Source organism: Papio anubis, chromosome 4, assembly GCF_008728515.1.
Source record: "Papio anubis isolate 15944 chromosome 4, Panubis1.0, whole genome shotgun sequence".
NCBI lineage: Eukaryota > Metazoa > Chordata > Mammalia > Primates > Cercopithecidae > Papio > Papio anubis.
In genome coordinates, this window is record NC_044979.1 from 179,377,458 (window position 1) to 179,401,592 (window position 24,135).

The 24,135-nt window shown below is 44.9% G+C and overlaps 1 protein-coding gene across 10 annotated transcripts in view; it reads left to right on the forward strand.

Moving 5' to 3' along the window:
• TRAPPC10 (trafficking protein particle complex 10) overlaps positions 1–24,135 on the forward strand; it is a 99,715-nt gene that overhangs the window by 11,944 nt on the left and 63,636 nt on the right. For 7 of the 10 annotated variants that reach the window (XM_009202169.4, XM_021935443.2, XM_021935445.2 and 4 more), the window contains exons 2-3: positions 9,052–9,133; positions 15,132–15,267. In XM_009202169.4, the coding sequence (XP_009200433.2) occupies positions 9,052–9,133; positions 15,132–15,267 (218 nt within the window). Of the gene's footprint in view, positions 1–9,051; positions 9,134–10,492; positions 10,548–15,131; positions 15,268–24,135 lie in introns of those variants that run through there. The other 3 variants (XM_021935446.2, XM_021935447.2, XM_021935450.2) reach the window with 3 other exon arrangements.

The following is a 24,135-nucleotide window of genomic DNA, read 5'->3' on the forward strand; positions in this document are numbered from 1 at the left end:
ATTTAATGCCCTGATCTGCGCTTAGCAATCGTCAGGGAGTCCTGATTCCTTTTAGTGAAAAATAGTATTTCAAGACCATAGTCTGCAAGCTTGGGCTCCTAGTTGCTGTGAGGCCTTTTCAATGGACAGAGCTAGGAATAGCTATAGGAATTTTTGTTTGTTTGTTTTTTGTTTTTGTTTTGAGACAGGCTCTTACTCTGTTGCCCATGCTGTAGTGCAATGGCACGTTCTCGGCTCACTTCAACCTCTGCCTCCCGGGTTCAAGAGATTCTTGTGCCTCAGCCTCCCGAGTAGTGAGTAGCTGGGATTACAGGTGCATGCCACCATCTCTGGCTAATTTTTGTATTTTTAGTAGAGACAGGATCTCACTGTGTTGGCCAAGCTGGTGTCAAATTCCCGACCTCAGGTGATCCACCCACCTTGGCCTCCCAAAGCATTGGGATTACAGGTGTGAGCCACACTGCAGTGGCCTAGGAATTGTTCTTTGTTTTTTGTATTTTTAAGATAAAATACATTGTAAGTTCACCTTTTTGATGAAAACTCAGGGCTGCAGGGTTTTAATTAACAGCTCCGTCCTCTGTGTTTTCTGTTTTCCACACTGAAAATCCTAATTCTCATGGGTACTTGAGGAGGCTAGAGTTAGAGGTTCCCTAGCTCATGCTGTTTCAGTCACCTGGAGAGCTTGTGGACCCACAGATGGCTGGGTCCATTCCCCATTTCTGAATGAACAGGTCTGGGTGGGGCCTGAGAATGATCATTTCTAACAAGTGCCTGGGTGGGGCCTGAGAATGAGCATTTCTAACAAATGTGTGGGTGGTGCTGATGCTGCAGGGCCAGGGGCCCCTGAATAGAGCATCACGTGATTGCTCAGTTGCCTTCAGTTGCTTTATCCCTCACTACACAGTCTCTGAGTAACACTATTAACTCCACCATCAACAACAGGACTAGTGATGGACTAGTGCTAGGAGTGTTTTTGACGGTTCTTATTGGCATCTGGACGTATCCCACAAGGAATGAACTGTCAAATTACTGTAGTTGTAAAGTTACTTGTCATAGCTCGTCTCTGAGATTATACTACTAAATGTATATGTATACATTTAAGTTCACTTGTTTTATTTTTCCTGATTATTTTGAGTGAAAACCTTTAAAAAATCTAATTGCTTTATAATTATATAAAATATTTACTTCCAAAATTAAATCTACAAAATGAGATCTGTTTAAAGAAGTCTTGTGTACATTCTGTCCTCTCCATGCTAACTCCTCCCTTCCTAAGTACTCCATCACAGTTTTCATGGTTTTCCTTCCACATGAAAAACATATTTGTATTTCCCTTTCTTAGCTTAGACATTGACAGCTGCGCACACTGTCCCACGTCACTTTCCCCGGACTGCACTCACGCTGGGAGTGTGTTGAGATCGTTCTCATTCCTTCTGGCCGTGTAGAGTCCATGGTGTAGATGTTCTGTGGTTTACTCCGCCAGTCGCCTCTTGGTGGAATTTGAGTTGTTTTGTCTTTTGCTGTTTCCAGTCGTTGTGCACAGGTAGCCTGTCTGTGGCCTTTCCGATGGGCCTGCTGGGACGGAGCCCTGCAGGGCGGGTTGCTGGGCTGAGGTCGATGGTTATGTCACTGTGCTGATGCTGCCTCAGTTCCCTCCTGAATGCTTGCACCATTGGGAAGCTGCCTGTAGCCTCACGGAGAAGCCAGCCCTTGAACAAAAGCTGTGGGGAAGGGGAGGTCCGGGGGAAGACCAATTTGGGAGCTCTTCTGTCTGAAGCCTTAAGGCATTGGGGTGCCAGGAACAGGAGTGTTTCTTTCTGACTTGTAAGTACAGTTCTGTGGTTCAAACTGCTACAGGAACGCTGTGTTTATTTTAGAAAAGTACACACTGTTAAAGGCTGATTCCTCAGTATTCTTATATTCATGTGCATTTATCCAATCTTTTTGTTTTTAAACTCTTGAACTTTAAGTTTGCTCTCCAAGGGCCAGAGAAAGCAACTTGTTTCCTTGATTAGAAGAGTTCATTCAACTTAACATTCTTGGCCTGTGTGTTCTTGTCTTTTAAGTTAAAAAGACTTCGGGATTTTCTGTCTTTTGACTAGTCTGTATGTGTAGTAGTTCCTTTTCTGCAAATTTCCACAGTAGGAAACTTGATGAACACTAATGTATGGGTTTTCTTTTGATCCCACCTACAGTGGGTAGTATTTTCATATGACTGGGTGCTGGGAGAGAGCAGCAGAGGGCAGGGGTGTGTGTGTGTGTGTGTGTGTGTGTGTGTGTGTCAGAGGGAAGGTAGAGACCACAGGAAGGACCCGGAGGAGAGCCAGGCCAAATGGGTGTAACGTTAAGCCAGCGATGAAATGACGGGGTGTACTGAGTACTTCTTTAAACTTGGCCTTTTTTTTTTTTTTTTTTTTTGAGACGGAGTCTTGCTCTGTCGCCCAGGCTGGAGTGCAGTGGCCGGATCTCAGCTCACTGCAAGCTCCGCCTCCCAGGTTCACGCCATTCTCCTGCCTCAGCCTCCCGAGTAGCTGGGACTACAGGCGCCCGCCACCTCGCCCGGCTAGTTTTTTGTATTTTTTTAGTAGAGACGGGGTTTCACTGTGTCAGCCAGGATGGTCTCGATCTCCTGACCTTGTGATCCGCCCGTCTCGGCCTCCCAAAGTGCTGGGATTACAGGCTTGAGCCACCGCGCCCGGCCTAAACTTGGCCTTTAAACTTGGAGGTGCAGAATTGTGGGAGGGTTCATTTGCTCTACTTCTCAAATATGTGTCTTCTAATGAAGGGAGGACCGTGTCTATGCTAGAAATGTGGAGTCAGTGGCCTAGTCATCTTAGGGGATAACTCAACCTTGCTTTCTACTTAGAGAATCTGGATAACATCTGGATCCTTTTTTCTGCTTTATCCTTGACCTTCACTCCCTGCCCCCACCCCGGACTGCGAAGGCCTTTCACAGACAGATACTTTGGGAGGAGCACTGGGGAGGCTTCCATACCCATGATTATGAATTTGATGTTAGTTTTCGCCATGAAAGCGCTCCCAATCTGAAGCATTAATTTTCATTACTGCCTTGACATTATACACGAATTATAGCAAATCTACTTTATGCATTATTGAACAGGCTGAGATGACTTCCCAGTTTGTAACCTTGGATATTTTTATCGTCCATTTGAAAGCCCGTTTTACCGAAAGCCATTGAGGAGAAATTAGTGTATGGTCTATGGACAAGCACATGCATTCTTAGGCTTGAAGATAGTGCCCTCTCTGATCCGTTGTGTTCAAAAATGGACTGCCTAATAGTGGATTGCAGCTTTCTTTTGTTAATAGGCTTAAAGAATCATTATTTCTGCAAAATTTTCTGTAAAGCAAATCTTAGATAAATTATACATTTCCTTTGACTTTTTTGTTCAAAAATAGAAACGTAGAAACTTGCTTGGAAGGGCCTTAAAATGAGTTCATCTCTTGTCATAGTCCAGCCACTCCACTGCTTTTAGTCGCAACTGGGAGATGACCCAGCCCCTGGTTGAGGCCCCTAGCTGTGGGACGCTTTCGGTCATTCTTCACCCACCTCCACCCTCAGGTTCTTCTCTCTTAGGCCATAGCACTTCTTGGGTTGAGTTAAATCCATTTCTCTGTCTTTCCCACTCATTAGTGCTCTGAGACCTACGAAGCTCTACAGAATAAAGCCAGCCTTTTAAAATAAGACAGCCCCTTAGATGGCTGAGGACAGTGTCTTGTTAACAGGTTGGAACACTCTAAATGTCTCCAACAATTTAAGATAAAGTGAGATGTAGTTTATTAGAAAACCTACTGTTCCTTTTACCAAGATTATACTAAAGAATTTGAAGAAAAGTTGTCCTGTATCAGAGTATCAGCAAATATTCAGACTCTTTATGTCAATTTTTTTTTTCCAACATAAATCTCCAAATAAAAGTATTAGCTTTGAAAATATATCCTGTCAGGTATTTAGGAAAGCCACAAACTGATTGAACATTGTTTTTCTTTGCCACTCTCTCTTGGTTGCAACTTCGGGATCCTTTTGTACTTTTGTATAGGTAAGACCATCACGGCTTTGCGCGTTCAAGAATTGGTTCAGTAAAAAACAGATGACAGAAATGTTCACTCTGTCTGCAGAAGGCCTTTTGGAACCCGTATTTTCAGCCAACCATTGTTAAAACAACTGCTGCAGAATAAGTAGTAAACTGGTTAGAATTAAGAAGTTAGGAAGGAGCACAGGGCAGTATTGAGTCCCAAGCTAAGCTCCCTGGGTTCGAATCCCAGCCTTGGTGTTCATTTGCTTGATGCTGAGCCAGTTAGGGCAGTTCTTGATGCCTTGGTTTCCACATGAAGGTTCAGAGAGTGAGTACACGTGAGGTGGCTGGGGCATACCATGCCCACCGTGCTGTCTGGAGGGACAGTGAACAGGCGGCCCTTCTCTTGACTCTGTTACCTAGCAATTTTTCTGGGACCCTAATGTGATGGTATTAGGAAGTGGGGCCTTTGGGAGGTGGTTAGGTCATGTGAGTGGAGTCCCCACAAAAGGGATTAGTGCCTTTGTGAAAAAAAAGGGCCCCAGAGATCCCCCACGTGAAGGCACAGCAAGGTACTCAATGTGCTGAAGCCTTGAGCTCAGACTTACAGCCTCCAGAAATGATGAATAAATTTCTGCTGTTTATAAGCCATCCTAGTTTATTGTATGTTGTTATGGCAGCCTGAAGAGACTAAGACATTGAATTTATTGAAACGCTACCTGTTACACTAAATCACTGAAGTCGTCTTTTTTTTTTTTTTTTTTTTTTGAGACAAAGTCTCGTTCTGTTGCCCAGGCTGGAGTGCAGTGGTGCGATCTCGGCTCACTGCAAGCTCTGCCTCCCAGGTTCACGCCATTCTCCTGCCTCAGCCTCCTGAGTAGCTGGGACCACGGGCGCCCGCCACCACGCCTGGCTAATTTTTTTGTACTTTTAGTAGAGACGGAGTTTCACAGGATGGTCTCGATCTCCTGACCTCGTGATCCGCCCTCATTGGCCTCCCAAAGTGCTGGGATTACAGGTGTGAGCCACCACGCCTGGCCTGAAGTCATCTTTTTGAATTCTTTCCCCCACTGTGTTTAATTCTTATTTGCTGTGAACATAAAAGGTTTTAAATTACACAAGTAATGCGTGAATACGTGCTTGTAAAAATCTCAGGGAATACGGTAATAATTCAGGAAATAGCCAAGCCTATGTTAGTAATCTGATTGCATGTAACAGAAAATCCAATTGCAACTGCATAAATAATCAGAAAACTGACTGGTCCATGTAATCGGACCCCAGAGCCCTGCTCCCCGTTTCCTGGGGATTCTCTGAGCCTGGGGGCCCATGCAGCGGGCACAGGCAGCACCCTAAAAAGAGTGCCCATGTCCCCCTGGGTGGCTGCTGCTTGCCATTCCCTCTACATGTCTCTTCCCATTTGGGGGCTCCAGTGCCTGCTGTTCATCCAGGGTGATGCTGTGCTCCCATGGGCTCTGGGGATCCGTGGCGCCCCAGCTCCCTGACCTGCTGCACCCTCTTCTCTCCCTGTCTCCCCAGTTGGCATGAGAGCCGATGGTGGATGTGGAGGCACACAGGGAGAGAGGTGTATGTAATGAAATTGTGTTTTGAATTGCTCTTATAAATTATTTTGGTAGGTCTCCTCTGTCACCAAAAAAAGGAGACTTTAGTTATTGGAGTAAACGGCCTGAGTTGACTCTTAATAAATAGCCTCTTGAGTCAGAACAGTAAACTTGGTGACTTTGTGAACAGAGTTTTCTGAACATGGCGACATCAATCTCAAGCCCCGTTTTGGCTCTTAGGAACCACCTTATTAACAGCTGAGTTCTTACTGGGTTTTGCTCATGCCTCTGTTGCCCGTGGGATTAAAATGAGAAATCAGCCTGGAAGGTGTCTGCCTTGCAGTTCAGCCCTCAGAGCTCTAGTGACTTTTCTGCTTAATGGTTGGATTAGTTCAGGAAACTACAAAGTCTGTGTTGTTAATTTAATTTCCTACCGTGTGAGCCACAGTTGAATTCTTTTGGGCTCTTACACTTAAGCTGTTCACCATCTTTGTTTGTTTGTTTGTTTTTTGAGACAGAGTCTTGCTGTGTCTACAGGCTGGAGTGCAGTGGTGCGATTTTGGCTCACTGCAACCTCCGCCTCCCGGGTTCAAGCGATTCCCCGGCCTCTGCCTCTCGAGTAGCTGGTACTACAGGCCCGCACAACCTTGCCCAGCTAATTTTTGTATTTTTGGTAGAGACAGGGTTTCACCGTGTTGTCCAGGATGATCTCGATCTCTTGACCTCGTGATCCACCCACCTCGGCCTCCCAATGTGCTGGGATTACAGGCATGAGCCACCACGCCCAGCCTCTCTTCACCATCTTTCATGTGCTGGTTCTCTATACCTCATTTTCAAAGGCATCTCTAATTTCATAAGACTTGATGTGAAGATTTAAGAGTGTGTTAAAATAATGGTTGTATATGCTGATGAAATTGTGATTTTTCTTCACATTCTTAATGCAGAGCTTCAGTGGGTTAGAATTTGGCCTTCACATCTGCATCAGGGGTACTGTCTTAGTGTGCTCGGGCTGCTGCCGCAGAGTCACACAGTCTGGGTGGCTTAGCAGAAATGCATTGCGTCACAGCTCAGGAGACCAGGCCCAGGCATCCACAGCGTGGGCCTCTGTGTCCTTATGGGGCCTTCCTGCATTCCTCCTGTCTGTGACCAAATCTTCTCTTATAAAGACACCAGTCAGTTGGATTAGGGCCCATCCTGAAGACCTCATTTTAACTGAACTACCTTACCAACTTTGAAGACCTTATCCTCACATGGTTATATTCTAAGGTACTGGATTTTAGGACTTCAACAGGTAGATTTTTGTGGGACACAGTTCAGCCCATAACAGGTACTGAGGTCAGATGGTCACAGGTCAGATCCCTACTTACGTCAGGTGACACTTTTGCCACTGTTGGATGTGCTGATTGAACGGTCATCTTCCAGGTGAACACAGGTTAGAGAGTTAGTCCGTGACGGAATGCGAGAGACATTGCTACTTGGCAGTCTCCATTTAGACGAGTCTTACTGTACCACAGGTTCCCCGGGAGAAGAGCTTGGAGCAGGTGTTGGAGGCAGTTCCTCTTTTACTCTGTGTGGATGTTGTTTGTATAATTATGTGAAGTTATTGTATTGCAAGGACAGAGTGTGAGAGAGGGAGAGAGTGATTGTGTGTGTGTGTGTAGTTTTATATAGAAAACCAAGTGGAAGAGAAGAAAGCTTCCATTTAGTTGGCTTACTTTCCACTTAGCAAAGAGTAATGATTTTTATATACTAATCTTGGAACTGTTTAACAAGACAACAGAAATTGGTAAAGTTAAGAAACCTGAGGCTAAAGATTTTCTTCTTTTGTTGTTTTCTTTTATTTATTTATTTATTTTTGAGATGGAGTTTCACTCTCGCTGCCCAGGCTGGAGTGCAGTGGTGCAGTCTTGGCTCACCGCAACCTCTGCCTCCTGGTTCAAGTGATTCTCCTGCCTCAGCCTCCCAAGTAGCTGGGATTACAGGCATGCAGCACACCTGGCTAATTTTGTATTTTTTTAGTCGAGACAAGGTTTCTCCATGTTGGTCACGCTGGTCTCAAACTCCTGACCTCAGTTGATCTGCCTGCCCCGGCCTCCCAAAATGCTGGGATTACAGGTGTGAGCCGTCGCGCCCGGCCTCTTTTATTGATTTCCAAGATGACTACCAAATAAATGAACAAGATGAAAAGTGATAACTTCAAACAAACATTGTTTTTGTGTTATCAAAATGTAGTAGTAGTCCCTTTTTAACCACTGTGTGCCGTGCCTTGTTTGAGGTGACTGACGCGTGGTCTCATTTAATCCTCAGCAGAGCTCCTCTGGCTGAGCTCTTCCCATTTTCCCATTGCCCATGTCCCCGCGGCACAGGAAGGTTAAATCGTCTCCCCAGGTGTAGTCAGCTGGTCAGTGATGAAACTGAGATGGGGACCGGGCAGTGAGGTTCCCAGCACCCTGCCCACTCACCGTGCCATCTGCTCAGAAATGTCATTACCCTTCCTTAGTGACTTGACATTATTATATGAGTTTCAGGATGTTTTTTATTTTTAGGCTTTTGATAGCAAAATAAGCAGATGTGTTAATGGCACACATCAATTCCCAATGATTTCTTAAAGATCAATATAAAAGCAATTTGGAAAATGGTTTGCTGAAGTAAAGAGGATCCTCTGAGTATAAGAATTTTAGTCATCTGTATTAAAAGGTTCTTTTTTCGCTTAAGTGTAATTCAGTTGTCTCATCATTTTATGAGAACAAAATGGATTTTTCATTTACATTAAAGCGAAGATAAAAGAGCTGAATTAACACTGAGCGTGCAGTGTAAAGTCGGCCGCAGCCAGATTCCTGACTCGCGTCTGCCACTGTCAGCTCTGTGCTCTGAACACGTTGACCCTCAAAGCTGACTTTCCTCGTCCATGAATGTGGGTCATGTTTGTGCCTTTCCTCCGAGGAGTTGTGGGGAGGACAGAATGAGAGGGTGCCTGGCAAGTGCCTTGTGTAATACTCGCACATGGGGAGCCACCTATACATTTTAGCTTCTCCTGGCATTTGGTTGAACAGTGAGTTGATTTTGGTGAAGTTTTGGTTTCTTTTTCTCCATGGATTTTGGCTGTCTGGGAGAAAGTGGGGGCTGTAGAACACAGCAAAACTGGGTGAGGTGGAGCCGGCTCCCTCTCTCCTTAGCTTTGTGTCCTTGGGGCAAGTTTGTCACCTTCTCTGATCCCCATTTTCCTCGTGGGGAAAATCACACCCACCCCGTGGAGGTGCCATGAGGGTTCAGCTCCGTCACATCTGTCCCGTGCTGGGTTTCCCTGAGACTCGTTATGTAGAGGCACAGGTCAGAAGAGTCTTGCGATATTGTTTTATTAAACATAAAATTACCTAAAAACACCAATTTATTAAGCTCTAGAGCCCATTTTGCATGTATTCACCTAAAAATATGGTAACTGAATTTTTTTCTTCCCTTCATAGGTGCTGGAGATCAGAATTTATTTACCTCTGTTTATCCAACGCTCTCTCAGCAGCTTCCAAGAGAACCGATGGAATGGAGAAGGTATGTTGTGTATTTTTTGACTGTATGCCTCTCTTCATTTTTAAAAATGAAGTACATGTTTTTAAATAAGTGTACGTTGTTTAAACATTTATGTGAACAAGTGAAGTAGCACAAGTTAAAAGCCTCAGTTCTAAAGAAACAGTGACCTCATATAATCTATGGGTCTTATTCTTTATGGAAAGCAATGGTTTTCTTTTTTTCTTTTCTTTTTTTTTTTTTTTTTTTTTTTGAGACAGAGTCTTGTTCTGTCGCCTAGGCTGGAGTGCAGTAGCACGATCTTGGCTCACTGCAACCTCCGCCTCCCGGGCTCAAGCAATTCTCCTGCCTCAGCCTCCCGAGTAGCTGGGATTACAGGTGTGCGCTACCGTACCTGGCTAGTTTTTGTATTGTTAGTAGAGACAGGTTTTGCCATGTTGGCCGGAGTGGTGTCGAACTCCAGACCTCAACTGACCCGCCCTCAGCCTGCCAAGGTGCTGGGATTATAGGCGTGAGCCACTGTGCCCAGACTACAATGGTTTTCTTAACGAGACATTGGCAAGTAGAAACAAGACAATTAATTTGAGTTAAAGACTCACTTTTATAGGAATGATCTGTGATTCTTCGTGGTTAACCAGAACGTCTTAAAGGCACAGGCATTTTGCAAAGGCGACATGTCCTCACTCAGACTCTACTTTAAAGCAGAAGAGGCCGGGCGCGGTGGCTCACGCCTGTAATCCCAGCACTTTGGGAGGCTGAGGCGGGTGGATCACAAGGTCAGGAGATCGAGACCATCTTGGCTAACACGGTGGAACCCCGTCTCTACTAAAAATACAAAAAATTAGCCGGGCGTGGTGGCAGGTGCGTGTAGTCCCAGCTACTCAGGAGGCTGAGGCAGGAGAATGGCGGGAACCCAGGAGGCGGAGCTTGCAGTGAGCTGAGATTGTGCCACTGCTCTCCAGCCTGGGTGACAGAGCGAAACTCTGTCTCAAAAAAAAAAAAAAAAAAAAAGAAGAATTGGGCTGTATCAGCCATCTTACAAGACCCTCCCTCCACCCTGGCTCCTGTACGTTTTCCTTAAGGACAAGAAGGTAAACAGAAAGATGGTGTTTAAAACTTAGGAGCGAGGTTAGATCAGCCATCACAGGCTCTGTTGCATGTTTATAGTTAGTAGTCTGGTGACATACTGATAGGAAATCATGGGCTGGGAATCCTCTTTTTGGAAAACTTATTTCTGGTAAGACCAGATGTTATTTGTAAAAAATGGTTGGATTTTATCTTGTAACATAGGTATTCTAATTTTAACCAGGGTATACAGAATTTCCTGTTATTTGTGTTTATGTAATTCTGATTCTCACAGCATTATTCCTTTCTGACCACCAGTTTGTGCCTTAGTAACATGAGGGATTAAGGTGGCTTTCTGGAGATGACTTACCAGGTGAATACAGTCTAATTTCTGTGCTGATTATAGTGTCTCACAAGATACGCATTTAGTTGCTAATATTTAATAGAAAGAGTGTACAGAGTGTAAAAGAAAAACTGCTTAACATGTGAGGAGGTCCAGTGCTGTGAAAGAGAGAAAACAGTTTAGCAAATGGAGTAATCTGTAAGTAATCTGTAAGGGCATTCTGATAGATAAAGGGAAAAAAAAGTGTGTCCATGAAACAAGATAATTTTGAGAGAAAAGTTAAATAGAGAAATTATGTAGGCCCAGTGGTGGCTCACGCCTGTCATCCAAACACTTTAGGAGGATCAGGTGGGAGGATCGCTTGAGCCCAGGAGTTCAAGACCAGCCTGAGCAACATAGTGAAACCCTGTCTCTATAAAGAAGAAACAAGTTTAGCTGGACGTGGTGGTGCATGCCTGTAGTCCTAGCCACTTGGGAGGCTGAGGTGAGAGGATCACTTGAGCCCAGGAGCTGGAGACTACGGTGAGCTAAGATTGCACCACTGCACTCCAGCCTGCGTGACAGAGCAAGACTCTGGCTCAAAAATAAACAAATAAAAAGGGACTGTGTAGATTTAATATTTGTATTCATCGCTTCCGCTTTCTGAAGCTCCACTAAATGGACTATGTAAATACTAAACAAATAAATGGACTAAAAAAAATTGACCAAACAAAAGCTAAACAAATAACCCTACATAAAGAACTAAAAAGGCGGACGTGCATAAAGACAGAGAAAGGAGGAGGCAGCGGAGGCAGGGGGATGTGGCTATGTTTTTGGGAGAAAGAGAAACAGGTGGAGGAATTGGGAGAGAAAGCTGAGGAAGTTTGTGTCTTGTGGCTCCGTGAGAGGAGGGGAATTTCTGACAAGGGACAAAGTGCCAGATCTTGAAAGGCCTGGGTGAAAGCAGGGCTGGGGATGGGAGTTGGCAGAGGTGTGGACAGGGGCAGTTAGACTCAGGGTCCCCACTCCTGTCTGTAGTGAAGTGATTGCTGTCATTACCCACCCCTCCACCCCTTAGGAACCAGGAAAGTCTTTCTGTGAACAGAAGAGCTCCAGACCGTTGGATCTGAGGCACTGCAGAAGGCAAGGGAGAAGGGCCGTTGTAAAACCAGCTGGCCTAGGTTCTGAACAGGGCACAGCTCTGCTCTGGGAACCCTGCAGCCAGATCCATGCTTCCTGGGCAAGAGAATGGAGAACTTATCTCAGGAAAATTGTACGGCCCGGGAAAAGACTACATTTTTCAGAAACGACCTTGAAATTTAGGAAAGAAACGTGTTACCTTAGGGAAGATACGTCCACCTGAAACCTCAGGATGTGGCTTTATTGGAATAAGCGTCTTCGCAGATATAGTTAAGATAAGGACCTCAATGTGAGATCATTTTCAATTAGGGTAGACCCTAAATCCAATGACAAGTGTCCTTATAAGAGGCAGAAGAGAAGACACAGGGGGAGAAGACCTTATGAAGATGGAGGTAGAGATTAGAGTGATGAGGCCATGAGCCAAAGAATGCTGAGGATGCCAGCAGCCTCCAGAAGCTGGGAGAAAGGCAAGCAACCTCCCACTGCAGCCAGAAGGAACTAAGCCCACCTACACCTTGATTTCAACTTTCGGGCCTCATGAAATATGCAAGAGTAAGCTAAGCCTCCAGGTTTGTGGTAGTTTGTGACAGCAGCCCTGAAACTCATGCAGGAGGGCAGGTTGAGAAGGATGGGGTAGGTACTTGGTATAGTTTGAATGTGTCCCCCAAAGATTCTTGCCATGGAAACTTAATTTCTGCCCTCGTGAGTGGATTAATGTTGCTGTCACGGGAGTGGCTCCTTATCATGTGGGTGGCTTTGTTATCAAAGTGAGCTTTCTTTGGCTCTCTGGCTCTGGCCCTGTCACCATGTGATGCCCTCTGCCATGTTTTGACATAGCAAGAAGGCCCTCACCAGATGTTGGCACCTTGATCTTGGACTTCACAGCCTCCAGAACTGTGAGCGCAATAACCTTCTGTTGCTTATAATTTACCCAGCCTGTGATATTCTGTTATAGCAGCGGGAAACAGACCAAGACATGGATGTGTGTGTATTGGTGGGCGGTGAGGGGGAAGAGAGGGAGAGAGAGAAAAGCTTTTCAGTACTCTTCGTATTGAAGTACTTATCTCAGCCCAGCACAGTGGCTCATACCTGTAATCTCAGCACTTTGGGAGGCCAAGGCGGTTAGATCACCTGAGGTTAGGAGTTTGAGACCAGCCTGGCCAACATGGTGAAACCCTGTCTCTTCTAAAAATACAAAATTAGCCGGGCGTGGTGGCACACATCTGTAATCCCAACTACCCGGAGGCTGAGGCAGGAGAATTGCTTGATCGTGGGATAAGGAGATTGCAGTGAGCCGAGATCGCGCCATTGCACTCCAGCCTGGGTGACAAGAGCGAAACTCTGGCTCAAAAAATAAAATAAAACAAAATAAAATAATTACTTTGATAAAAAGTAGAAATTTGAAATTAATTGATTGGATCTAGGAAATGAAAACAATTGAAACAGAGTTTCCCAGATGCACTGAACAGCTGTGTAGCTGAAAATCAAATCAGTGTGCTGCAAGAACCGAGCTTAGAGACTCCGGATACCATTGCTAAAAGCAGGAGCAGGAGAGCACGGAGAAAAAGCTGGCTCCAGAGGATAAATCCAGGAGCTCCAGGATCTACCTGAGGGGCTTTTCAGAAGGAAAGTGGAGGGAACAGAGGACAGCTGACATTTGAAGAAGGGCTGTCAAGATTCTCCCAGAAGGGAGTCGGGATACTGCAGGAGCCTAGTGAATGTCAAGCAGAATGAAGAAAACAAAGCAAACAGAAAATCATGCCAGGGCATCAGAGAGAAACGGAAGAAGAACCAAGTATGCAGTTTCTAACAGAACCACTTACAATGCAACATAAAATACATTTACGACGGTGGGCGCCTGTAGTCCCAGCTACTCGGGAATTTGAGGCAGGAGAATGGCGGGAACCCGGGACACGGAGCTTGCAGTGAGCCGAGATCGCGCCACTGCACTCCAGCCTGGGCGACTGAGCGAGACTCCGTCTCAAAAAAAAAAAAAAAATACATTTACGAGCAGCCTCCCCACAGTCCTGAGGGAAAGTACCCCAGACCCTAGAATTCTTATCATTCACAGTGTCGTCAAGAGGGAAGACCGTGTCACAGCTTCCCACCCTGAGGGCCTTGCGGGAGCCACAGGTGCTGAGCGGTTTTTCCTCTAGGCCTCCAGGTGGCCGTGTGGGGCCCAGGATGGCCAGGAGTTCTGCCCCACCACTTCTGTGTGCAGAAAACCATTCGTGTCTACCCCAGAGTCCCATTCAGATAACATGTTTATTGCTTGTCATGCTATGGAGATAGGTGCACTGAAGTGAATAAAAATATTTTCAGACATCTATAAGATCAGAAGCCTTGCCACCCTCTGAGTGATTAAAGAATGCATCCCAATATGAAGGCAAGTGAACCCAGGGATCCAGGGTGATAGCAGCGTCTGCCAGCAACATGACATGTTTTACTGAAGTTAAGGTGTCACTTTTTAAAAAAATTAAAAATCTAAAATTTCAGATGTGTGTGAAGGAAAACAGAGAGAAGGGGGGATAGACTTTAACTTTAGTCTTTGTAGTAAAACCTTAAGTTACATACTAAGAATTAAAATGTAACCAAAGGTAGAATAGAAATAGATGATAAGACTTTCAAAGCAGAGAGAAAAGATGGAAAAAGAAAACTTGATTAATCTCCCAAAGGACAGGGAAAAATAGAGCCGGCAAATAGAAAATGCACATACTTGAGCATCAGCATAGTCAAGTTAATGATGGTTGGTTTTAAGTTATTAAACACAGCATCCTTAGATTGGATGAAAAACAAAATTCAGCTGTAACATTCAGAAGAGATGCAGCTGCTAGAAGCGAGAAGTACAGGCATGGCACAGAGATCCATGCGGTGTGGTTCACTGTTAGAAGCATTGTTGGGCCGTCACTGAGAGCCTTGGATGAGATGCAGGGAGCGTGTGGGATTTCTTGATGGGTTCCTTCTTCTTGGGTTGAGAATAAAATAGAGGTTTGTACTGCTATTTTATTTGTGCTCTGCAAACAAGAATCTCTTATCTTTTCACCAAATAACTTTGTTTCTTGGATAAAATACAAGTTGTTCCAAAAATACGAATGCAACCCTAAAGCTTTCGTAAGTTAAAACTGCACTTTGGACATTTGGGACACACTTTTCTTCTTTTATGGTGACATAATTATAGATTCCGTTACACTGAAACCGGCTGTTGAGTCTGTAGTGGCCCTGGTTAAATGCAATACTTGGAAGAATGTATTACTGTGCCTGTATCCTTGAGGAAAATGAAAGATTTTGTGGAAATGGAACTTTGACCTGTACATGTGAACTGTGTTTAAAATAATTCATAGAATGTTTTTGAGCAGAATAGTACAGTTATGATTTGCGGTTAATATATGTGCTCTGAACTCATGGCTATGATTACATTGTTTGTTGTTCTGTTTCCCCTCTTCTGATGAATGCTGTTTAGTTGTTTTCTCAGTGACTTCAAACAATTGTTTACAGGTCCTATGGCCGGGCTCCGAAGATGATTCACCTAGAGTCTAACTTTGTTCAATTCAAAGAGGAGCTGCTGCCCAAAGAAGGAAACAAAGCTCTGCTCACGTTTCCCTTCCTCCATATTTACTGGACAGAGTGCTGTGTGAGTACCAGTGAGGGGAAGAGGACGCGCGGTGGGATAGGGTTGAAAATGTATGAGTCTAGGCTTTATTGAGGCAGCTGTAATTTTTCAAATTTACCTTTTAACATACTCTGTTGTCCCTTCATTCCTTGGCCAAGTGTGGGGCTTGCTGTTGCGTGTTTGCGCCCTTGTCTGGCGTGCTGTGCTCACCGTGGCCCCAAGTGCGGTTGTGTGCCCGTGTCTCCAGTCTTGTGAGCTGTCTCACTGTGCCCCATGGCTGCCAGCCGTAGTCTGAGCTGTGTTTGATCATGACTTTCAGCTTTGTTTTCATGATCCCCGTGTTCCCATCATGGCTCCGTTGTCCTTGGTCATCTATTGTTTCTTCTGCTTGTTTGTGACCCCACTGAGGCCAGGACCATGATCTTCCTCCCTGTTGCCATGCCTGGGCAGGAGGCGCCCTGTGACTCTCCGTGGAACGAGTGGGCCTCAGCGCTGTGGCCGCCACAGCTTTCACTTGTGTTGTCTAGTTGTGTATTCATGAATCCAGAAAGAACCTTCTCATTCTTGATACACTTCTTCTGTTGTGAACTAATAGAAAATTCTGTGAGGCATTTCTTCCTGTGTATTTTGACTCAAATAAAGCAAGATTCAGCAGCATAGAAAGTGCATAGATGATTACACACTGTGACATCGTAGCCTAAATCTGAGGCACAGAGGTTAATGAGACAGGAACTGTAAGTCTGCACCTGGTTTTCCTCAGACTTCACCTCATGCACCCTTTCTCTGCTGACTTTGCTCTGCCTCCTTTCCCAGGGGCTCCACATGGACGGGGCTTGGTTCCCCAGCAGTGAGTGAGGACACACGTGAGGTGTTTTCCACCAGGGAAGCCTGCCCGGGGTTTTCACCAGGCTGCTCCACAGGCCCCCTCTGCCTGGCGTGCCCGAGAAGGACGCTGTCCCTGGCCTGCTGTGCCAGCTCTTCTCTCCATAGCCCCTGGTTGTAATGTTGGATTTGATCACTCCTTCCAGGAGTTGTCCGGTGTCTCCCTGAGTGGGGCTGTTGTCCCTTTGCCATCAGTGATCTACCTCTGGGGAGCCGCTGTGAGACCACCTGAGTGTCCCGCCCTCACCCAGTGGCAGTTCTTTCCTGAGCCAGTCTTGACTAAGGGTGCTGACCTTTCTACCCACCTCTGTCAGCCCATCCCCTAGGCTGGGGAGAGTCCGCAGGGCCTTCCGTTCAGGCAGTGGTTAAGAGTCAGTCACCTTTACTGATGCTCAGGTTGTCCCAGATTTAGCCATCAAGAGTCACTTCAGACTGGCACCTGTGTTCTTTTGAGCACTTTCTAATCATTTGTGGCATACCAAGATGTTTTAGGTTCTGGGAGCTTGTCGCCCTTGTGCTGGAACCAGCCGCGTCTCCACAGAGCCCTGGTTCCTCTGGCAGCAGGTGTGCTTGCTGCTGTGGGGGCGTTGCTGCTTCTCCACCCTTTCAGCAGACAGAGCTGATAGGGATGTGCCTTAGAAATCATGAACTGGGCCAGGCGCGGTGGCTCACGCTTGTAATCCCCACACTTTGGGAGGCCAAGGCAGGTGGATCACAAGGTCAGGAGTTTGAGACCAGCCTGGCCAAGATGGTGAAACCTCATCTCTACTAAAAATACAAAAATTAGCCGGGTGTGGTGGCACGTGCCTGTAGTCCCAGCTACTCAGGAGGCTGAAGCAGGAGAATTGCTTGAATCCGGGAGGTAGAGGTTGCAGTGAGCCGAGATCGCGCCACTTCACTCTAGCCTGGGAGAGTAGTAAGACTCTGTCTCAAAAGAAAAAAAAGAAGAAATCATGAACTGATACTGATGCGTCCAATTTTATAACCTGGAGGGCTCTTTCTTGCCTCTCATTTGTTTCTGCTCTCGCCAACATCAACACATTTCTGTATTTGCTCAGTGCTACAACGTGCATAAGATAGTTTCAGAATTGCTACACCCACGCCACAACTAGGAACAAGCCTACTGAGAACAGCTCCAAATTTGCTTGCAACTAAACTTTTCCTTTTGGACAGTATGTATCATAGTGTTTATGAACGTCTCCCTCAGCTTCATCCTTTTCAGGGTTTTCGTAGTTACTCTTGCATGTTTAATTTAGGCATTTTTGTTGTGATCAAAGTAAGTTTATAAATTCCCATATGCAGAACTAACATCTTGATCATGTTGAGACATACTCAAGAGCAAGGGCTGCCTTTCCGTTTGTGCAAGTCTACTTCTGTGTTACACTTTATTAGAGATGTTTAAAAATTCTCTCTCTTCTTCTAAGACAGGGTCTTGTTCTGTCACTCAGGTCACTGCAGCCTCAACCTCCTGGGCTCAAGTGATTCTCCTACCTCAGCCTCTTGAATAGTTGAGATTACAGGCATGTGCCACCATGCCCAGCTAATTTTTTTGTATTTTTTGTAGAGATAGGGTTTTGCCATGTTGGACAGGCTGGTCTTGAATTCCTAGGTTCAAGGGATCCACCTGCCTCCACCTCCCAAAGCTCTGGGATTGCAGATGTGAGCCATGGTGCCTTACAGGGTCTTGCTGTGTCACCCAGGCTGGAGTGCAGTGGTGTGATCTTGGTTCACTGCAACCTCCGCCCCTCTAGGCGGACGCCATCCTCCCACCTCAGCCTCCCAAGTAGCTGGGACCACGCCTGGCTTTTTTTATTTTTTTATTTTTTGGTATTTTTAGTAGAGGTGGGATCTTACCATGTTGCCCAGGCTGATCTCAAACTCCTGGCCCCAAGTGATCCTCCAGCCTCAGTCCCCTGAAGTGATGGGACTACAGATGTGAGCCACTGCGCCCGGCCACAGTAGTTCAATACTGAACTGTATTTGCATTCCTGGTATAAATCTCACTTAGTCATAGTATTATTTTCTTAATGTGGTATTGGAGTCTATTGCTTCAATTTTATTTAGGAGTTTTTGCATCTATAATTCACAAGTGGTTGGTCGGTAACTTTTGTTTTATGCTCTTTTTATGAGGTTTAGGTATTGATGTTCTACGTAATTCATTAAAAGAATTTGGAAGTTTTTACTTACTTTCTGTTTCTGAAGTAATTTATGTAGCACTGGAGCTGCTTGGTCTGTAAGGTTTGATGGAATTTTGGGAAACTAGCTGGGCCAGGTACTTTTTTGTATCTTTGATGAAAATTGGTCTGTTTCAGCCATTTGCTAATTTTGATAAACTATATTTTCTTGGAAATTATGTATTTCAATTAGGTTGTAAAATTTATTTTCATTGAGGTGTATGAAGTGGTCTTTCTTTACTTTTTTTTTTTTTCCCCGAGATGGAGTTTCGCTCCGCTTGCTCAGGCTGGAGTGCAGTGGTGTGATCCTGGCTCATGGCAACCTCCGCCCTTTGGGTTCAAGCGGTTCTGCTGCCTTCGCCTCCCGAGCAGCTGGGACTACAGGCGCGCCACCGCGCCCCGCTAATTTTGTAGTTTAGAGACGGGGCTTCTCCGTGTTGGTCAGGCTGGTCTCAAACTCCTGACCTCAGGTGATCTGCCTGCCTCAGCCTCTCAAAGTTCTGGGATTATAGGTGTGAGCCATCACGCCCAGCTTTTTAGACTTTAAAAACGTGCTGTCAGCAGTTATTTTCCCATCATTATTTATTTATTATTATTTTTATGAGACGGACTCTCGCTCTGTCACCCAGGCTGGAGTGCAGTGGCGTATTCTTGACTCACTGCAACCTCTGCCTCCCAGGTCCAAGTGATTCTTCCACCTCAGCCTCCCAGTAGCTGAGGTTACAGGTGCCCGCCACCACGCCCGGCTCATTTTTGTATTTTTAGTAGGGATGTGGTTTCAGCGTGTTGGCCAGGCTGGTCTCAAACTCCTGACCTCAGGCGATCTCCCAAAGTGCTGGGATTACAGGCGTGAACCACGGCGCCCGGCCCCCATCATTATTTCTTATTTTGTATGTTTGTGCTTTCTCTCTTTCTTCCTTGATTAAATTAGCTAGTTCTATTTTTTTTTTTCCCCTCCAGAGAACCAGGATTTTAACGTATTCATCTGATTTACCGTTAGTCTGTTTTCTACTCAGTTTCTACTTTCATTTTTATTATTTCCTTCTTTTTGTTTTCTCATGGTTTACATTGTTCATTTTCTAGTTTTTTGGAGTTTGAAATGCACTTATTTTCATTCTTAAATTTTTATTGATATAGGTCTTTAAAGTTAGGAATTTTTCTCTGGTTACTACTTTAAATATATCCTATTGTTTTATCATTATTTTTCAGAAATTCTCTATTTTTGATTTGAATTTCCCCTTTCATTAAATAGTTGTTTAACAGAAAGCTTTTTAGTTTACAGAAAAAAAAAGAGATAAAAAATTTTTTGTTTAGAAATTTCTAGCTTTATTGCATTGTGGTCAGAAAGTGTTTATATTTTTGCTTTATAAAACTTATTTTAAAAATTTTATGAATTTGACTATTGTGTGACCTAATGAATGATCAGTTTTTTTGGACATTTCATGTGTGTTTGAGAATGTATTTTCTGTTTCCAGATTGTAATGTTAAATGTCCGTAAGACCTATCTTACTGCTTGTGTTGTTTAGGTCATTTATATTTTAAATTTTGTCCATTTGACCTGTCTTTAACTGACAGTGGTTTGGTAAAGTCTTCTGTTAGTGGTGTGTTTCTGTTTCTCTTGCATCTCCTGTAGTTTCTGTTTTGTGTAGGTGGTTGATGTATTATTTGGTGCTTAGGTGTTTAAAACTTACAATTTTTATGGAGTGACATATGTCATTTACAGAATGGCTTCTGGGTAGTGTATCTTGCTTAGGGAGGCCTTGTGTGTCTGAAGAGAACTGATTTTCTGTATTTTCTTTTTTTTTTTTTTTTTTTTTTTTTTTTGAGACGGAGTCTCGCGCTGTGTCACCCAGGCTGGAGTGCAGTGGCGCGATCTCGGCTCACTGCAAGCTCCGCCTCCCAGGTTCACGCCATTCTCCTGCCTCAGCCTCCGAGTAGCTGGGACTACAGTCGCCCGCCACCACGCCCGGCTAGTTTTTTGTATTTTTAGTAGAGACGGGGTTTCACCATGTTAGCCAGGATGGTCTCGATCTCCTGACCTCGTGATCCACCCGCCTCGGCCTCCCAAAGTGCTGGGATTACAGGCTTGAGCCATCGCGCCCGGCCTTGTATTTTCTTTTAATAATTTTATAATGTATGTCTTATACTGGGACCTGTATAACTTCAAATTACTTGTATATAGTTAGGAGCTGTGGGGGTTGAGGGTCTAATTTTTCTGTCTGAATGCATAGCAGATTGGTCTAACACCATTTCCTAATAGTGTGTCTTTTCTCCGCTTACTGGGAATGTCACCTTTATTTTACACCCACATCCTGTATGCACAATATTCTAGACACTTCGGTTCTATTGATGATTGTCTATCTTGTGCTAGAATCAGACTTTTAATTATTATGCTTTTTGTTTTTTTTTTTTTTTTTTGAGATGGAGTCTTGCCCTGTTCCCAGGCTGGAGTGCAGTGGCTCGATCTTGGCTCACTGCAGCCTTTACCTCCGGGGTTCAAGCGATTCTTCTGCCCCAGTCTCCCGAGTAGCTGGGACTATAGGCGCCCGCCACCACCCCCAGCTAATTTTTATATTATTAGTGGAGACGGCATTTCACCATATTGGCCAGGCTGGTCTCAAACTCCTGACCTCGTGATCCACCCGCCTCGGCATCCCAAAGTGCTGGGATTGTAGGCCCAAGCCAGCACTCCAGGCCTATTATACTTTTATAATATGTATCAATATCTTTCTTTTAAAATAAACCTTGTGGCTGTCTACATTTTACCTTCCACATGTTGAGTGTCCAAATGTATTTTCTGAAGATGGCTGCAGCAGCATACCCATCCCACATGCTCCTCTCTGTGTGACAGTGACTTTCCTCTGTTGAAAGGCTGGGCCTGTGTTTCCTCCAGTTGAATCTGGGTGGGCCTCTGACTGTGGCAGAAGCAACACTGTGATACTCGAGAGGAAGTCATAAAAGAGAACGTGCCTTCTGCTGGATTCTCTCGGGATGCTTATTCTTAGATCCCAGCCGCCATGCTGTGAGGAAACCAAGCAGCCCCCGTGGGAAGGCCACTCGCAGGTGCTCTGCCTGCCCCAGGTGTTCAGCCTGCCCCAGCTGAGTCCCGCTGTGTGTTTTAGCTCCAGCCTCAACACGCCGCTGACACCAGGTGGAGCAGAGACCTTGGTCCCCAGCAAATCCTCTCGAGGTTGTAGGTCCATGAGCAAAAGAAAGCTTTATACCACTACAGCTTGGGGTGGCCTGTTACATAGCAGTAGATAACTGGAATATCAGTCGAAAAAGAGAAGGGTGGTGGCATTTTGATTGGGATTGCCTTGAATAAGTTATTCATTTGAGAATAATTTTAATCATGAGTCTTCTTGAATCAGGGAATGTGGTATGTATGTTTCTCCATTCTTTATGACTTTTTTCTGCCCTTATTTTTCATAAAAGTTTTACATTTTTATTGTTAGCTTTAGCTTTTGTGGCCATTTTGAATGAGACTTTTTTCCTTAAAATCACATTCTAATAGAGAGCCTTTATTCTAAATCTTGATTATCATCTATTTAAAAAAAGGAGTAAGTTGATAATAGTTAGGATTTTAGATTTAAAAGTAAAACTCTTTGTTATGTTGAGTAGGTGCTTTAGGATTTATAGAGTACATCTGTAACTTACCATAATTCTTCCTTCAAGTAATATTAATTATATTACTTGATGTATAAGAGCTTTGTATCATTGACTTCTGTTTTCTCCCTCCCAGCCTTTGTTATTGTTGTCATACATTTTCTATATGTGTTAAAACCCCATAGTACATTGTTACTGTTTTTGCCTTAAACAGTCAGTTATGCCTTGGAGAGATTAAAATAGAAAAATGTCTTTTTTTTTTTTTTTGAGACGGAGTTTCGCTGTGTTGCCCAGGCTGGAGTGCAGTGGTGCCATCTCAGCTCACTGCAACCTCTGCCTCTTGGGTTCAATTGATTCTCCTGCCTCAGCCTCCCAAGTGGCTGGGATTACAGGCATCCGCCACCACACCCGTCTAATTTTTTGTATTTTTAGTAGAGATGGGCTTTCTGCCACGTTGGCCAGGCCGTTCTCGAACTCCTGACCGCAGGCAAGCCGCCCGCCTGGGACTCCCTAAAATGCTGCGATTACAGGTGTGAGCCACTGTGCATATTTACCCACCCAGTTTCCATTTCCATTGCTGTCTCTTCCTTTTCTTTAAAATCTTTTTTTTTTTCTTTTGAGCCTGAATCTCATTCTGTTGCCCAGGCTGCAGTGCAATGGCGTGATCTCGGCTCACTGCAAGCTCCGCCTCCTGGGTTCAAGCGATTCTTCTGCCTCAGCCTCCTGAGTAGCTGGGATTATAGGTGCCCACCCCCATGCCCAGCTAATTTTTTTTGTATTTTCAGTAGAGATGGGGTTTAGCCGTGTTGGCCAGGCTGGTCTCAAACTCCTGACCTCGTGATTCACCCAACTCGGCCTCCCAAAGTGCTGAGATTACAGGCGTGAGCCACCATGCCTGGCCAAGATTTTTTTCTTTATATTGGTTTTTAACAGTTTGATTATGGTATGCTTTGGTGTAGATTTCTTTGTATTTCTTGTGCTTGGGGTTTGAGGGTTTATTTATTTATTTTTTCTTTTTTGTGGAGGTGGATATGACCTTTATTGAGCTTATCTGCCAGAGTGGAAATAATGTCTGTACAAAACTAGATGTTTGTTACTATAACTTCTGCATCACAATTAAAATCCAAGCAGTTTTTTAAAAACAGTCAACTCAGTCAAAACCCACTGCTTCAGAATCAATAGCTTGTTTGAAGCCACAGTAACACTTAAATATGGTTAAGACTTGAATGCAGAAATTTGGTTAGTTGGAAAGCTGATTAAACTTCTAACTTTCTCAGATAGAATTGCAGAAAGGTAAAATTGTGTTTTTCACAGAGATAGAGTCCACTGGAATCACCAACACTGGACAGCTGGTATTTAGAGTCCTGAGAAACAAGGAATCCAGGCATCCTTTAGACAGTCTGCTGTTGTCCTTTCTTCCCAGTCAGAGATTTGTGGGTGTGTGAGTGACCACCACCAGCAATTGTAGCCTTGACAAGAGAATCCAATTCCTCATCTCCATGAATAGCAATTTGCAAGTGACGAGGGGTAATACACTTTACCTTTAAGTCTGTTTTTTTTTTTTTTTTTGAGATTGAGTTTCCCTCTTGTTGCCCAGGCTGTAGTGCAGTGCTGCGATCTTGGCTCACTGCAACCTCCGCCTCCCAGGTTCAAGCGATTCTCCTTCTTCAGCCTCCTGAGTAGCTAGGATTATAGGCATGTGCCACCACATCCGGTTAACTTTGTATTTTTAGTAGACACAGGGTTTCTCCATATTGGTCAGGCTGGTCTTGAACTCCCAACCTCGGGTGATCCTCCCGCCTTAGCCTCCCAAAGCGCTGGGATTACAGGCATGAGCCACCGTGCCCAGCCACCTTTAAGTCTTTTGATGCATTTCCTGCCAGTTCAGGCCCCTCTGTGGCGAGGTACTCCAGCATGACAGCGTCGTACACAGCGGCAGTCGTGCCCACACGTCCATGACTGGCCATCCTAGATTTCAGGTGTCGACGAATACGGCCCACTGGGAACTGCAAGACGGCTCTGCGAGCGGGAAACCGCCTTTGTCTTGGCCTTTCCAGAGTCCTTCCCCGCCTTGCTGCCAGCCATTTCGAATTCTGCTGAAGCTCAAGCAAGCAAGGCAGAGAAAGGACTGATCAGACCCACGGCAAGATCCCACCACCTACTCCTTCGTCGCACCGTGATTCAGACTGCCTGGGGTTTATAGTTTTCATCTAATTTAGAACATTTT